The 16644-nt window shown below is 54.9% G+C and overlaps 1 protein-coding gene across 1 annotated transcript in view; it reads left to right on the top strand.

Annotated features, from left to right (window-relative positions):
- Nucleotides 1–16644, top strand: part of NIBAN2 (niban apoptosis regulator 2) — a 48857-nt gene that overhangs the window by 14952 nt on the left and 17261 nt on the right. Inside the window, exon 2 of the mRNA XM_019728629.2 lies at nt 13532–13662. Coding sequence (XP_019584188.2) covers nt 13532–13662 — 131 coding nt within the window. The remainder of the gene's footprint in view (nt 1–13531; nt 13663–16644) is intronic.

Raw genomic sequence — 16644 nt, 5'->3', positions numbered from 1 at the left:
GGGGAGACAGTGAGCCCATTCCCACTCATCCTCAAGGGACCCCCTTCCTGGGAAGCAGACACAGGACTTGGGCCTGCTAGCTGAGAACAGAGTTTCCCATGGAGCACAGATGGGGGTTCATGCAGGCACCTGGAACAAGAAATGTGAGCCTGGTAGGGCGTCCAAGGGGATGAGTTCTGGTACCTCCCCTTCTGGCCCCCTCGGGAGCCCGAGGAGACCTGCAGCTGGTGACTCAGGGTGGAGCAGAGGGGCAGCCAACCGCAGGAGTCTTGTTATTTGAATAAACTTTCCATCTTCTATCTGCATAAAGCCTCACCATGCTGGGGGTCCCCGGCATTCCAGCCCTGGATTGGGTTTCCTCTGGCCCCGCAGCAAGCACATGAGTGAATTTTCATATTGGCTCATCTTCCTCCCTTCCACCCCCCCTCAACCTCTCCATCCCTGGCTTTAGAAGGCAGGAGTCCTCCTCCTGCCCCCACCTCACTTGCCTTCAGGACCTGGAGAGCCAGCACTGCAGGGGGTGGTGGTGGTGGTGGTGGTGGGTGTGTGTGTGTGCGCGCGCGCGCATGTGTAAGATGGGCAGGGGGAGTCTGGGTCCTCAGGCAGCTTAGGAAAAAGCCTGGACTCGGTGCAGAGGATGTTGACGTCAGAGGGCACTTGGCTAATGAAATGTGGGCATTTGTGTCTGTTTAGCCATTCTCTGTTAGGGTTGGGCCTCGGCAACTGGCATTTGTTAGTGATTGGTTCTTATTAGAACAGCAGCTGTCATTTAGCAGGCTCTTACCAATAGTCAGGCAGAGTGCCAGACACTTCTCACACATTGTCTTATTTAGTCCTCACAACAACACTGAGGTGGGTACTATTTTTCTCCCCGTATTATAGATAAAGAAAGTTAGGCTTGGGAAGTCATGGTCAGTAGCAGAGCCAAGTCTGCTGGTCCTAAAGTTTTTGTTTTTACTGTTAACCTCCTTCCTGGCACAGAATGTTCTCCACAGCCTCCTTGCCAGTTGGCCATCCATCCAGTCTCTGCCTGCACGCCTCCAGTGATGGGGCGCTCTCTACCTCGTAGGGTCACGTGTCCCACATTGGGCATCTGAGGTAGAAAGCCCTCTCTGGAGATCTGTCTGTCTTTGGTGGGTCACTTGAGAACAGGCTCCGGTTTGATTGGGGCATGGTTTTGACTGGGTTTTTCCAGCATCTATTTTCCCAGGGAATTATCCAACTCTTTTGTTCGGGGAGAAGAGCTAAGTCCTCCCTCCTTTCTCTTAGCAGCCCCTACCTGGTACTCAGCCCTGTACAGCATCATCCATCAGATACTGAGCATGACTGAGCAAACTCGATGTTGAAACCGTGAAGGTATTTTCATTAGCACTCATCTGGATGTTTTAGTCAACGTGATAAGAACAAAAGAGACGTAGCCACACAAGATACCAGGAGAGCAAGACACACGCGGTCCTGCCCTCACGGAGTTCAAAGCACTCGTCATCCAGCCTCACCATAGCTTTGTTCATCCTGTGAGGCGACCCTGGGGAAGCGGAGGCTCAGAGAGACGAGGAACGCACCCACCTGCATTGCCACGGAGCAGAGGGGCTCTGGTCAGCTGAGGTGTGGTGGCGTGAGGTTTGCTGGGGTGTTTGCTTTCAGAATCTTCACTGGGGTTTCTCTCTCCACTTCCCCTTTCTGAGTAGTTAACCAAAAGGGGCCCAGAAAGATTGGACCCCAAGCATGTCACCTTCTCATCCCCTGAGTGGCCCGCTGAGGGGCCAGGTAGCTGCCATTCTAGTTGCTCTTTGCTGGTGCCCGTTTCTTGGCATGAAACATCCCAGAAAACTGACAGGTCCTCTGTGCCAATCCTGATGACAGTAACCGTCTGAGGGAGAAGTTATGTCCAGTGCACAGAGAACACTGAGGTTCAGAGGCGAGGCCACTGGGCCACTGAGCTGAGATCTGCTCTGTGTGTCCTGCTTCCAAGCCAGGGCTCTCTTTGGGGGCAGGAGGATGAGACAGCTGAGCAGGGTTGCACAGTGCAGGGTAGCTGGTCCTCCTGGGGCATCTGGCAGCTCGGGGGGTCTCCAGCTGCCTTTGACCTTCCCTTTGACCCTTTCTTCATGATTCCATTGGCCTGGGGTGTGACCTTGGCAATGTCAGGGCTTGGTATAGGATACCAGCCTTGGGAGCCCAACTTGAGACATGCTCCCAGGAGTGGAAGTGGTACCCTCCATGGCAGGCACAGCGCCAGGTTCCTGGGCGGGCTTAGGGGAGGTGTGGGTAGGCTGGTTCTGGCCCAGGTTGGGGACGCTGCATGGGGGCCTTGGCACCTCATCTCCACCCTTCCCAGCTTGGGTCTGTGCTCCCAGAGAGCAGGGACGCCTGGGTTTTGGGCTCCAGAACAAGCTGCCAACTGTAGGCTGTGGGCACGGGGCTGCTGCCAGGCAGGGAGGGAGGGGCAGGAGGAGATGAGAGGGCTTTTGTTTCCCTCTGTTTGTGTCAAGATGGGAATTGACTTCCTCCCTCTGAGGCCACCACAGAGGTGTAAAGGAAAGGGCAGCCCTGGGGTGGGCATGTCTTCAGTCTGCCCTTTTTCTTGGCGTTTCTCTGGGCCTGCACTTTAGCCACGTCCCTCCTTCCTCAGGCCTCAGCGCTCACTTTTCTCACCAGCCCTGGGTTGCTGAGCCGAGGTGACATGTTTGCTAACTGAGGGGAGCTTTAAAGGCAGCTTTGTGAGAAATCCCGTCCGGCTTCTGGCCCTCCGCCTTGCCCCAAAGCTGCCTTCGTGATGGGGAGGCCCAGCCAGACTCTGTCCTCCTCGGCCTCCTTCCGAGTCCCACGCAGCCTCCTGGACGGCCATTTTGGCGTCCAAAACTCGATGAGCTTCCACCCAGGCGTTGTTCACTCAGCACTTGTTTATCGAGCTCTGGCCTGGGCCAGGCATGAGCTGGGTGCTGGGCAAATGGTGGAACAAGGTCTCTGTCTGTGGGGAGCCGGGTCGACGGAGCCTTTCACAGTGACAGTAATTGTAGCTACAGAGAGTTCCAAGGAGAAGTGGGCACTGTGGTGTCCGAGGCTGAGGGGACAGGACATGTGGGGGAGGGATACCAAGGTGGTTTCGAGCCTGGGGAGGAGGAGGAGAAGGAGGAAAGGGGCGAGGGGATGGCTAGGCGGAGAGGGAGGGCTCTGGGAGAGCATTTCAGGCCAGAGCCGGTGTTCTTCTCTGAGTACCAAAAGCCCACTGACTTCTTTCTCTGCAGCTGCTCGCAGGAGCACGAGGCTACGGGAGCTTGGCTGCTCCTTCCCCACTCCCCTAGCCTCGGTTTCCCATCTGTTCATGGAAAGCTTGGACTTGGTCTCAGAGGACCCTTCTCAGGCCCAGTGGCCTGTTATCAGACGGGGAGCTGCCCCTCAAGTGGGGGATGTCCCAGCAGTCGACTGAGTGCTCGTGAGTCACCCAGTACTCGTGAGTTTTCTCTGTGAATTGTACCGTTTAGGCACTGGGACAGGGCAGTGAACAAACGCCAGCTTGGCTTCCTGTTTCAATTTTGCTCTCACCTGTGTGCTGTTGGGCTCGCTTCTCTGAGCCTCAGGTTCCTCCTTTATAAAATGGGTTTAACAATAGATCTGGTGAGGGTTAAGTGAAATAGTGTTGACGGTGATGGTTAACACAGGGAGCTGCCTCTGTGCCTGGCACTGGGCTAAATGTTAGATGCATTAGCTCATGCCCCAGTTATTATTATAATTATATGCAAATGGACAGCTACAAAACACTGTGATGGAAGAGATGATGTTTGGGTAGGGCCTTGAAGTGTGACTAAGATTTTGAACTGTGGGAAAGAGGGGGAAGGCAGTTCCAGCCAGAGGGCACAGCCCAGTGATAGCATGGAGGTGGGAAGTATCTGAGACAGGCAGGAAATGGTTGGGTTGGGTGATGGGTCGGGGGGAGTGGGACTGACATCCTAGTGGATCCTGGATCCGACTCAGTGTAAAGTGTTTGCAGGCAGGTCCCCTGTCAGCTACTGAGAATGTGGTGATGGATGAGTCCACCGTCTCCCCAGGCCATCAGAGGCCAGCGAGAGCCTTTACAAAGTGCTATGTGTGACTGTCTCCTGTCCTTTCCACAACCCTGGAGTCTGGGTTCAAGCCCCAGTTTGGAGTCTCTCTCCTCCACTTGACAGCTGGCTGGCCTGGGGCAACTCACTGGGCCTCGCAGCCTCTGTTTCCTCAATGGGGGTGATACCTATACCCACCTCCGGGGCTGTTGCCAGGGCTCAGTGTCCAAATTTGGTAAATGCCCTTGCAGAGTGCTAGGCCATGTGGGGAGCTGGGTGTCACCAGCCAGCATCGTGCCTTTCCAGCTGTGTGGCACTAGGCAGGTTCCTGAACTGCCCCATGCTTTCATTTCCTCCTCTGTCCACTGGGGTAATGACAGAACCTCCCTCCCCTGGGCCATTGTGATTGCCCACATAAGGTCCCTCGCACAGAGGTGGCATGCGATGAGGTGGCTGTCATTACTGGGCCTTGGTGTGCTGTGGGCTGCTGTATTTTATGGGGAGAGGTTTTTCCTGTTGATAACTGGCCCCCAGGAAGAGGTGACCCGGCAGAGGGCCCCTTTGGGGCACCTGAGGCCGGCAGGAAGGGAAATCTCGTGGGTGGCAACCACCTTCCCGAGGAAAAGGGACAGCATTGTGCACATTCTCTCATCCCTGAGACCCAGCCACAGCCCCTGGGTTGGGCATTAGCTTTTCTTTCTGCGGTGAGGAATCTCTGGGGTGTGTGTGGGGAGCTTTGTTGCTCAATGGGGGTGGTGTCTCTCCGCGGGGGGTGGCCCTGGCCCAGGATCACTGCCTCTGGCCTCTCACTCTGGGCTTCCTTCCCATTCTTACTATGTGCCGAGATTTGTCCCAGATGTGGTGGGTACTGCCAGGGGGAGTCAGACAGGGAACAGGCCTTTACGCACTGGGAGATCAACTGTGGGGGACTGTGGGAGTCCGTGGGGGGCACCCACCAACCTGGGGACTTCCTGGGGGAAGGGAGGGTGCCTTGGAGAGCTGAGGAATGAGCTCAGCAGAGGAGAGCGGCCTGTGCAGGACCCCCTGGCAAGGAAGGGCACACAGGGGCCTGTGGCATACTGAGATGCCCAAAGGCGTGGGAGCCGTGGAAGGTTTTTGAGCAGAGGTGATTTGGGGGGGATCAGAGGGGGACAAGAGGTAGAGATTCGGAGGCTATGGCAGGCATAACATGAGAGTGGCCTGGCTGGGGGACAGTGACTATTGGTATGGCCTGGGCTGAGCTGTGTGGGCTCCCCGTTAGGAAGTCCATTTCACCCTGACGTCCTTGTTCTGGGGAGCAGGGCGTGGAGGGCTTGGAGTCCTCTTGGGCCCAGAAGTGGGGTCGCAGGGACCTACTGTTGCCTTATAGATGCTCTGAGCCCACCCCTTCTTCAGGGGAGACTTGTAGGGTGACCCGTGTCCTCTCTGGGTGCTCTTCCCCTTCTGGACGAGGACTGGCCTGTGGAGGTGCACTCAGGTGTCCGACCCCGTCCTGGGTTTGGTTCTGGAGAGTTCCAGCTGCTAGCTGAGACTCATAGGCGGGTTGCCCATCCCCTGCCCTGCTGGCCAATGGAGCCTGTCATTACCCACCTCTTCTGGGCTCCCCCCTGATTACAGGTCCTGAGCAGGAGCCGTGTCAGCCTTTCTGTCAGCCTTCCTGACGGTGGCCACCCACAGGGCCAGTGCTGTGCGGGGCCCCTGCCCCCAGAGACTGCCAGTCTGGAAGATGGGGGTGAGATGGATTTGCCCAAACTTTGGTTCCCTGTTAGACTCAGGCTGTTCTGGGTGCATGTCATTTACAAGCTGTATGTCCCTAGAGAAGTCACTTACCCTCTCTGAGTCTCAGTGTCCTCTACAAAGTGGGGACAACGAGTGAAGTCATGCGTGTAAACGTGTAGCACCACGCTGGGTACAGAGGAGCGGCTGATCACACAGCTGTTGCTGTTGTGTTAACACTGATCATAAGGGGAGTCAAGTGGAAAGGCCCTGGGCTAGGCACTGGGGCCAGGCGTGGGGACCCTGCCCTGTCAGGACATGCTGTGGGACTCCAGGAGAGTGTGGATACCTCTCTACACCTCAAGCTTTTCCTGCTTCCCCATGGTGATACTTTGGACAACTGTACGACACAGGGAAATAGAATCCCAGCCCCATTCTGTTGCTGCTGTTCCTTCAGCTCTGGGATGGGTGGGGTTGGTGTCACGGGCGGCCTCCCCCCCTTCCCCTCCCCGGCCCTGCTCTCCAGAGGTCTGGGAACCAGGCTGGCAGGTTCTGGGCCTGCCCCGCCCTACAGAGAGCTGCCTGCCTGGTTTCAGTCTGCAAATCTCTCAGCCCTGAAACTGGGCCGGGCCTGGTGGGTGAGGTGTGTCCTTAGAGCCCACTGGAGGGACTGGATGAGCCGGGATCAGGCCTGGCGCCGTGCCCTCCATTCGGGCCAAACCAGGGCTGGGACCAGTGTGAAGCCCCCGGGGTTGGCACAAGGCTGGTGCGATCTCAGCTAGAAATCTTCCTCTTCGTCCAGGTGCCTCACTGTCAGCATGGAGGGGGGTCCAGGGCCTGCGCTCAGATCCTGCCTCTGCCTCTCCCCAGTGAGAGACTTGAGAGGGGGTCTCAGTTCCCTGGGTCTCTGTCCTCTGGTCTGAAACGTTCCTCCGATTTGACACCCCCTGCCCCAGGGTTGAGTTCAGGATTTGGGGGAATGATACAGGTCAAAGGCTTAGCGCAGGTGTGGCATGTGGTGGGCTTTGGGAGGGCCTCCCAGGCTCTCCAAGGTATCCCCTTTCTAGGTCCGTTCTCCGAGGACTCCTGTGCTTCTTCCTCCCATTCGCAGCTCAGCAAGCCTCTTCTCCTCTCTGAGCCTCAGTTTCCCTATGTGCACAATGGGCCCAGTACCCCCCGCCCCCCGTTCTTGCTCAGCCTCTGCTATCTGAGAGCAGGAAGTAGCATGATCCTTAACATTGTCAGTTTGGAAAATCAGAGATTAGTGTTCTTCCGGCTGCTTTGGCTGCTGTTGGTTCTGGTGCGGGGGGTGGGTAGGATGGTGGTTCCTCTACCTCTGTTTCAAGGGCTTCTCCCTGGGTCAAAGGAACCTTGGACAAGAGGCACTTTATAAATGTCCCCATTAGTGACGTGCCTTCTCCTTCTCAGGGCATAGTGCTTTCTGCTCCTTAGCTTATAGATCGTCCTACAATCCAATCAGGTATATGCCGTTGTGCCATTTTGCAGAGGGGAGAATAGGCTCAGAGAGGGTAAGTGCCTTGGTTGAAGCCACACAGCTAGCAGGTGGCAGAGCTGGGACTTGAACCCAGAGCTCATGTGCCCAGAGAAGATGGTGCTCTGTAACCAGGTGGGGGTGGTACTGAATCCTGTCCTCCACCTACCCTCCCCCTGGTCGTTCTATCCAGCTTGGGGGGCTGTGGTCAGCTCCTACTCAGAACTGACTCACCAACAGCTCAAAGGAGGTGCTGAGGCCAGCACCCTGGTCAGTCCTTGGGGCCAGAATAACACTGATTAGATTGCCGTTGAGATTTCAGAACATTTTCGATCAGCTGAGCCAACAGGGACCCACCCACCCATTTTATAAGTAGAATTATTGAGGCCCAGAGAAGATGCTTAAGCAAGTACCCAGTAGGTATGAAGGTTCCCAGCCAGCTATGACAAGATGGGGGCTGGCAACCCCCGACTTCAGTTCTGGCTCTGACTGCATGTCAAGCTTTGTGACCTTGGGAAAGTCACTTTGCTTCTCTAAACCTCAGTTTCCTCATCTGTAAAATGGGGACAGTAAATTCTGCTTTACCTACCTCGTGGGACCAAAGACTCAGCCATAAAGTATAAGGTTTTGGAAATTGTATTGTGCTGCAGCATGAGGCTGGGGGAGGAAGAGGCTTTGGTGTAAGACAAGGTTTGAAACCCACCTCTTTCCCTTCTAGGCTGTGTGTCTTTGAGTAAGTCACCGGGTCTCCCTATCTGTAAAGTGGGTGTAACAGTATTTTGGCATGAAGCGAGCTATTGAGCATGCATATGTTCTCAGAGGCAAGTACACCTGGTAAACTCTGGGAGTTCTGGGGGCAGAGTGAGGAGGACTGGCTGGTGAGAAGGCCCCTCTAGGTGACCCCTGGTGGTCCCAGAGGGTGCAGGCTTTGGAGACGGGGTTCCACATATCTGGGGGGCAGAACCATCCTAAGGCCCAGAGATCTGAGATACAAGAACCCTTACTCAACCAGCTCGCTGAAAGGCTTGACTCCAAAACAAACCGTGTGTGTGTGTTGTGTTGTGTTGTGTCGTGTTGTGTCGTGTTGTGTCGTGTCTCCCCCAGACCCCCACGTCCTGGGAAGTGGCCTCTTTGAAGCCGGATGGTATCTATTACCCTCGTACTACAGATGTGACGTGGAGATGGCAGCCTCAGTGGCACAGTGGTGGCCAGGCACAGATCTCATACCCAGGATTTGTGGGCTGCCTGCCCTCTTGCTAATGAAAGAATCAGGAGCCCACAGGTAGGCCCTTCCTGTGACAGCCCACGGAGGTGCCCAGTCGATTTTTGTTGACTGACAGAGTAAAATGACCTTTCGTGAGCCACTAATCTTTCTGAGCCTTGGTTCACACACCTGTAAAGTGGAGGGCCTTATTTACCTATATTTACCTCTGGGCCATTTGAAGAATCTGGGTGTGTGTGTTGGGCCCTGTGTCCTAGTGGCGGTGAGTTTACCTCCTAATTCTGTGGGACGTGTTGACAGAGGGGCACAAAAGGGGACAGTGATCGGCTCTGTGCACTAGAAGAGGCTGAAGATCATGCCAGGGGACCCCACCAAGGTCAGGTGGGAACCTGGGTACAGGGGTGCTCCTTGCACACACCTGGCCTGGCTTTCCTAGCCTCTCACCTTTGCCTGTGTGATTCCTGCCTTCGTGTGGGCTTTCCCTTTATCTGATCTTTGTTGAAGACTTATCCACCCATATCATTTTATGATTATCTTCCTGTGGTTTTTTTTTTAAGTCTTTATTGGAGTTTTTCAAACTATAAAAGTTACATCTGCTACTAAAAATTTTACTCTCTTACACATGTTATAAGCTGAGCACTGTTGTGATTAATAGTAACATTTAGGGAGGCCCTGAACCAAACACTTCACGTCCTGTCCTTGTCCTGCAGAGCACTGTGAATGGATTCTGTTGTACCCATTTTACAGATGAGAAACTCGAGGCTCTGAGAGAGCTAGGCAGCTGCAGGGCTGGGGTCTAGCAGAACTGGGATTCTGGCCCTTACCCTGTGCTCCTCATCAGGAGGCTGGAAGCCTGGGGCTGGAAGGCAGGCTCCCTCAGTCCCTCTTGTAACTTCTCCTCCAAGAGCACCTTGGGCTGAGTCAGTGCGAGGAGGGAGGGAGGATGGATGAGAAACTGTGGAAGGTAGGCGAGGCCGGCACACAGCCAGCATCTGGATTGCTACAGCTAGCCGGGGCTTCCCAGGTCCTGGGCCTTTGGAGATGGGGCCATAGCCGCTTCCGGTCTGCCCTCTGGGTGGAGGATGCCTTGTGGAGCCCTGTGGACAGTGGTCAGAGCCAGGATCAGGAGGGGGTCAGCAGGCTGCGGCTTGAACCCTGAGTGCCTCAGTCTGGCTGTGTGGCTTCAGATGAGCCCCTCATCCTCTCTGGCTCAGTCTCCTCCGGAGTGGTGAGCCTTGATCTTGGAGACCCCAGATCCATGGCATAGGTTGTCTCCAGAAGCTGTGGGAGGAAGTGGGAAGAGCTAGTGTGGGCAGGTGTGGAGAGGGGCACCTGAACCCTTGGGGACCACCCACAAACACCCAGGCCGGGATGCTGCAATGGGAATCCAAGTTGTAAAATCCCAGTGGATGGCCGCTGCTGGGAGGCAGGAAGTGGGAAAGTGGGGTGCTGAGTATCCTTTATAGGGAGGGGGCTGCCTGGACCGAGGCCCTGAGCTCAGCAGGCAGGAGCATTGAGGCGCGGCCCTCTCATGGAGGCCTACCCCAGGGCCGCACGCCTGCCCGGGTCTGCAGCATCTGGCCAGAGGGGGTCCCTGTTCAGGGCTGCTCTCCTGTAAGCCCTTCGTCCCTTGAGGGGGCTGGAGCCTCTCCTCCTGCCTCTCCGAGGTCCCTATGCCCCAACTCCTCATCCTCTGCCTTCCTGTGACTCTTCCTTTGTATGAAGCATGCGGCAGTTCCTCCCAAGTTGTCTTAGGACATCTCTCAAGAATGTGCTTGGGGCTACCTCTGCCAAGAAGCCACCCGCGGCCCTGTTCCCCCACAGTCTTCCCTTTCCAGCGCTCCTTTTACTGCCAAACTTAGGAGACTAGGGTCCTCAGCTCCCTGGCACTGCCAGCCCTTTCCTTTTAGTCCTTAACCCCTCGGGGTTGCCATCGCCCCCAGCCCTCACCCAGTGTGTCCTCTGTGGGGCCTGGGAAAGAGCGGGCACTCAGTCATGGTTTGGTGAGTGCACTCCCCCTCCCTGGGGACTGACCTGCTCCAGGCCACAGGAGTTGAGTTAAGGGGATCCAGTGGTGATCAAAAGGGCACCAGGCCCACCTTCCTGGGGTTTGCAGTCAATCCTTAGATACTAGCACCCCTCTTTATCCCAATCCATTTGGCTCCCGAGTTGGGAGAGCAAGGCTGAGTAGTGAGAGACCCCACACTCTCCGATCTATTTGGTTCTGAAATTTTAGGTAGCAAAGGGTTTATCTAAAAACAGACCTCGAGCTGTACAGGTCTTGAATTTGGATAGCAAGGCCTGCCTGTAGTTGAAGTTGGGTGCAATCGGGGCGGAGTCGCTGCAGGGCTCATGGAGTGCGTCCTCTTTTCCTGCTCCTTTGAGTGAGGCCGCCCCACCCCCCAGAGGTCTGCCGGTATCCTGTCTGCCCCAGTCCTCCTGGCTTCCACACCCTGGTCCCACAGCCTCACTTGGATAACATGAGAGGTCCAGAATGAATTTCATCCTTGCCTCCCACCCTGCCTTGGCCCCTCTTAGCCTGGATATTACAGGTTTGTCAGCCGCATCTTTGCCTTCTGGCTCTGTCTGGGGCACCTCATTCTGCTTGTCACTTCCTCAGCCTCCACTGGCTTCCTCTTCAACCCACAGCCCCACCCAATGTGGGCCTGAAGGATGCCTGTCCCTCGATGGGCCTTCACCTGGCTGGCCTTGCCCTTCCTGTCCTCCCCAGTCTAGCCCCGGGGGACTTCTAAACCCAGCCACGGCTGGCCTGCACTCGATGTCTGGCCTTCGCTGACCCGGCAGCTGACAGCATGCTGTGGGTCAGGCAGACCCCAGTGTGAGTGCTAACAGGCCAGCGGCTTCCTCCTGGACCTGGCTCCCCGAGGGTCAGGGCAGATTCTGGCCCTTCTGGAACTAATGCTCTGTCTGAGGCTGGGTGCGCCAGGGCTGGGTCAGGCCTCCCAGAGCAGAGCCGTGGTGGAGGACCCTCGAGATCGGAAGGCCCAAACCTGCTGGCTGGGATAGTACCCGTTGGGAGTCTGGCTGCTTGGGGCGGAGCTGGGACAAAACCCTGGGCTGAGGCTTCCTGGGCTGGCAGCGGAGAGCAGGCTCTCCAGTCCTGGCACCATGAGCCTCCTCATCCCTAAAATGGGAAAACAATAGAACTGACTCCCTAGGGTTTTCATGAAGGTTCTTTGGGATCATGCAAGTAAAACTTGCCCACCCACTGGCTCGGGTTAACAATCAGTGGTAACTACTATGATGATTACATGATGTACCAATAGTATTGTCGTCTACGATCCGATTTTCTCTATTTGGCTCCAATTCATTATCCCATTACCTCCCCCCCGCCCCTCGCCCAATCTTGCCTCATGATTTTTCAAAACAATTCCCATGGTCTTTGAGAGAGTCCTGGTTGTTAATGGCTTTTAAAAAATAGACGTTCTAAGCAATTTCCGTATTTGTTCTCCCCTCCTCCCCACCCCCCTCCAAACAGAATATGGACAGACGTGACCTCATTCCAGGAAAGAGGAACACAGGCAAGGCCATGCCTGTGGGTAGTGGTCCATGGGTTGAGCTGCCTCCAGAGGGAGTGGGCCTGTTCAAGGCCCCAAGGGTGGGATGGGGTACATGCTTTTAGCCTTCCTCCCGGCCACCACATCCTGGCTACTACAAGCCTAGCTACACTGCCTGCTAGCTGTGTGACCTCATGCCAGTGTGTCTCAGTTTCCTCCTCTGTAAAATGGGGATAACACCAGTCCTACCTCACAGAGCTATTGAGAGGATGAAATGAAATGCTGTCCTAGCCAGGTACCTTCCGTACCCAGAGGCCAGCCATGGGAGTGACAGCATCAGGTCAGCCCCTTCTCCTTTGAGAAAGAACCAGGACTTTGAAACCTGGAATCCAAAACTGTTAGAGGTAGCAGGGCCTGTCCGTTATTGAATCCAGGCTTCTCAGTGTGCAGGGGAAACAGGCCCAGAGAGGGAGCTGTACAGTGGGCCGACCCGTGGTCGGGACGGACCGTAATTATTCTGCATCAGGAAGTCTCTCCCAAGGAGAAGGCCCCCTTATCATGGGTCATGACCCTTGCTGGGCCTTAGTGTCCTCACCTGTGATTAGGGATGCTTAGCCAGCGCAAATACTGGGTGTCTAATGTGTGCTAGGCCTGCTCTGGAGGCCACGGTACTCAACCTTCTCTGTTCAGACACTGCTTTAGCGGAAGAGAATCAAACGGCCCGTGAAAGCAGAAAGGTTGTTTAACTTGGTAAATGAGTCCATTTCAGAATATTTATTTTTTATTGTGAAAGGAGTCATGCTTGTAAAATAATTCAAATGCTATAAAAGTGAATAAAGCAGAAAATGAAATGGACTCTGCTTTCCTCATTCCCACACGCAGAGGTCCCACTTTTAACAGTCTGGAGTGTGGCCTTTGGGACCTCTTCCCATAAGTCTCCAGGCATAAATAATTTATATGCATGAACAGGAATAACTTTAAATGAGATGATGTTCAGCATTTGGTTCTGTAACTTGCTTTTCTTTGTGTGACAGAATGTGGATACTTTCCCTTTGTTGATACATGTACTTATTGACCGCCCCCACCTCCATCTTCTTACTTCCGCTGTTAAAATTGTGCACACAGCTGCCAGTCACCCTCCACAAAGGCCGGCCCCATTGCCAACACCCCCAGCCCTGGGTTAAGTTGCCTGTTCCTTTATATCCTGGAGGGTCTGACCGGGGAATCTTGGTTCCTTTTGCATTTGGTCGATGACTGGTGACACCAAGTGTCTTTGCATTTGCCTGTTGGTTCCTCGTAATTTCTCTTTGGTGATTTCTCTGTCTAGGGTCATTGCCCATTTTCCTGTCTGGAGGTTCACCCAAGTGTGTGCAGGAAATGTACAACTCTGCCCAGAAATGCAAAGCGGACGAAAGTGCAGAGCTTGTGCAGTTTTTTCAAGCAGGAATTTGGGGCATTGTGGACGCCCCTCCCTGGGGCAGGGTTGCTGCATGTAAGTAACCATGACAACCTGACGGTCCTATTTGTCCTTCTGTTCCAGAGAGAACCGGAAAGATCCTGACGGAGTTCCTTCGTTTTTATGAGGACCAGTATGGTGTCGCCCTCTTCAACAGCATGCGCCATGAGATTGAGGGTACTGGGACACCACAGGCCCAGCTGCTCTGGCGAAAGGTGAGAGGTGCCCAGGGGGGCATAGGGCGGATCCTGGTCAGGCTCTGATGCCCACTCACCGTCATCTCCGGTGAGTGACTTCCTTCTCTGGGCCTCAGTTTCCCCTTGTTGCCATAATGGTCTCTAAGGGCCCCGCCCAGCTTCCGAATAGACAGATGACCCGGTGGTATTGTCGAGCCCCCTTTGTCACTGTGGGTGACTCCCCCGCCCCACTCCTTCGCTCCATCAGCAGAACTGGGGCCCTGGAGTCATCTTGACAGGCTCAAGTTCAAGCGCAGTTCCTCCTCCTATTAGTTGTGTGCCCGTGAGCAAATTACCTCACCTGGTGGAGCCTCAGTTTAACAGGATGAGCACACCTCCTGTACAGGGTGTCGTGAAAATTAAAGATGCGAGTCAGCTGGGTGCCTGGAGCAGGTAAGGTGCTTGGAGAGCGCTGGCTGCCACTGTCGTCATCAGTGGCCTGTCATTATCCCGTTGTTAGTAGTGGGATGATGTTTGCCCAGTAAACATTTGCACAGTGAGGAACTGGAAGCCCCCTGGCCCTGGCCTGGGGGTCCACATGGGCTGAAGGAGGCAGGCAAAGCCTCCTGGGAAGGGGACCCTGTGATGACTGGCCCTAGAGGACGTGAGGGAATGTTAGGAGCACAGGCAGAGCTCTGAGTGCCAGGCTGGAAGCTGCCTGTACCGGGTCTGAACACTTGGGGTGACAGGCCAGGCCTTGATCCTCTGGGAGTGGTGCAGGGGGCTCCTTGTTAGCCCAGGAAAGCCCTATTTGCGGGTACCGCATGTCTCTGGGCAGGGGTCATTTTCTTTCAGTGATCTTCACCCTCTGCCCCCTGGATGGCCAGGCAGGTGGCAGAAGGTGGGGTGATGAGGAAAAGGGGCTCCAGACCCATCTCCTCTGCAGGCGGCCTGGCCCTGGAATGGCCGAACAGCAGCCAGAGTTTACTTACTCTTGGCTGGCCAGTGGCCCCTGAGCAGTGCCCACCAACTTCCCTCTGGGGAACCCAGCTGGCTGAGCTGCTCCCTCTGGAAGTGGGGTGAGAGCCAGGTCAGCCAGGCAACCCCAGTGCCTGGCGCTCAGGTCATTAGTGGCTGAATTCCATGGCGGGTAGGCGGCACAATTGCCCTTGGTCACCTTGCCACGCCCTCCCACGGTTCTGTTGGCTTCCTCCAGGCTGCCCCGGTCAGCCAGTGCTCAGGCTTCAGGGGCTGGGGCCAGTGCCATAGAGGAGGGACTGAGGCTGGAACCCCGTGGTGTGGTGGGAAAGAACTCAGGGGGACCTGGGTTCAAATCCTCTCAGTTCATTCAACCTCCAAGGCTCAGTCTCCTCATCTGACAAATGGGTCCCTGCTGCCTAAGGCTTCAGTGAAAGGATAAATGGTGTGCAGTTGGGGAGCAGATGGGATTACTAAGGGGGCGTGAGTCCCAACCTGCTGGGCAACCTTAGACAAGTGGCTTTACCTTGCTGGGCCTCAGTTTCTCTGTCTGTGAAATGATATTCAGAGAGAAGAGTCGTCGTGGGCCAGGGGGTCAGAGTAGCTTTGTGGAGCGGGTGGGGATTTCATGGAGCTTTGGCATGGGGGGCAGATGAGGGGTAGACGGACGGGTATGGGGTCACAGGGGAGGTGGCAGAGCAGACAGAAAAGGCTGAGAAGGCCTCACACTGGGATTTTTATTTTGTTCCACTCCCACCCTCCCCCAAAATCAAGTAACTGAAAATGTGCCTATTTACCTTGAGACCAAAGGGGCAGGAGCTGGCGCCACTTGACCTGGTGGCTTCGAGAATTTATTACCCTTTGATATCTTCTCAGCTGGAGGCGTTAGCTCAGAGGGGTGGGAGAGGGTTGATGAGACGCGGGATTACCCTGAGGGAGAGACAGGCGGCCCCTAGTCGGACACACTGACTGTGTCAGGTCAGGTGATGGCAGACGGGAGACAGAGAGTCAACAGCCCTTTACACAGTCAAGTGAGCACTATGAAGGAGATGACAGGGTGAGCTGTGACAGTGAGGGCCTGACATCCTCTCAGGGCTCACAAGGGTTTCCTGAAAGGTCATCTCAGCTGAGGCTCTTGTGGGAGAAGAAGTATCAGACCAAGGCGATGGCATGTGCAAAGGCTCGGAGCTGAGCCTTTAAATGGCCCAGGATGGTTGAGACGGGACGAGAGCTGGGTTTCAGATTTCTGCCTCAAGCCTCAGCTCACTTGGGGTGGAGGGTAGGGCTGTGTGTCAGATGCTCTCAAAGCATCACATAGCCCTCTGATTTTTGGACCCCCAAACTACTGGTCCCCTGGTGTCATGACAGCCTCCCCACCTCCTAACAACAGAGGGCAGAGGTACATGGAGATGTGGCCTGGCCTGGGTGTCTGGCAGGTGCACACATGTGTGATAGGAAAGGAGGCCTTGGGCTCAACCCAGGTTGAACTGTTTCGAGTGGGCAGAACTGGAATTGCCCCCGTTTTTTGAAAGAAATGTCACAGGGAGCCAGGTCCCAATAACACAAGACAAGTGAGGGCCAGTGACTACACTAAGCTTTTACTCTGCATGAAAAATGCCTTTGACATTCAAAGGGTACGTATTCATTGTAGGAAAATAGAATTAACATGTAAGTAAGACGAGTAAAATGAAATCACCCACAATCCCTGAGAAGCTGGGATTTTTGGTCTCATCTTGCCACTCAGGAAACTGGCCGTCCTGGTAGTAATATAATAATGGAAATAATAAAAATAACCATCACCATAATATTAATTGTTTTTATTAGGAACAATAATAAAAAAGGAATAATGCAATAAAAATAGCAATAGTTGTAATAAAAACATAAATAATAATAAAAATAGCAGGTGTTTTGTGTGGGCACGCTTCATCCAGCTGGCACAACTCCGCTGTCTGAGGGACTATGATTCTGTCCTCATCACAGCTGTGGACGCTGAGGCTTGGAGAGGTGGAGTCATTTGTCCAGGTTCCCCTGGTGTAGGCAGTG

Source organism: Rhinolophus sinicus, linkage group LG04, assembly GCF_036562045.2.
Source record: "Rhinolophus sinicus isolate RSC01 linkage group LG04, ASM3656204v1, whole genome shotgun sequence".
NCBI lineage: Eukaryota > Metazoa > Chordata > Mammalia > Chiroptera > Rhinolophidae > Rhinolophus > Rhinolophus sinicus.
The sequence above is the reverse complement of the archived record's forward strand: the minus strand, read 5'-3'. Positions and strand labels throughout refer to the sequence as shown.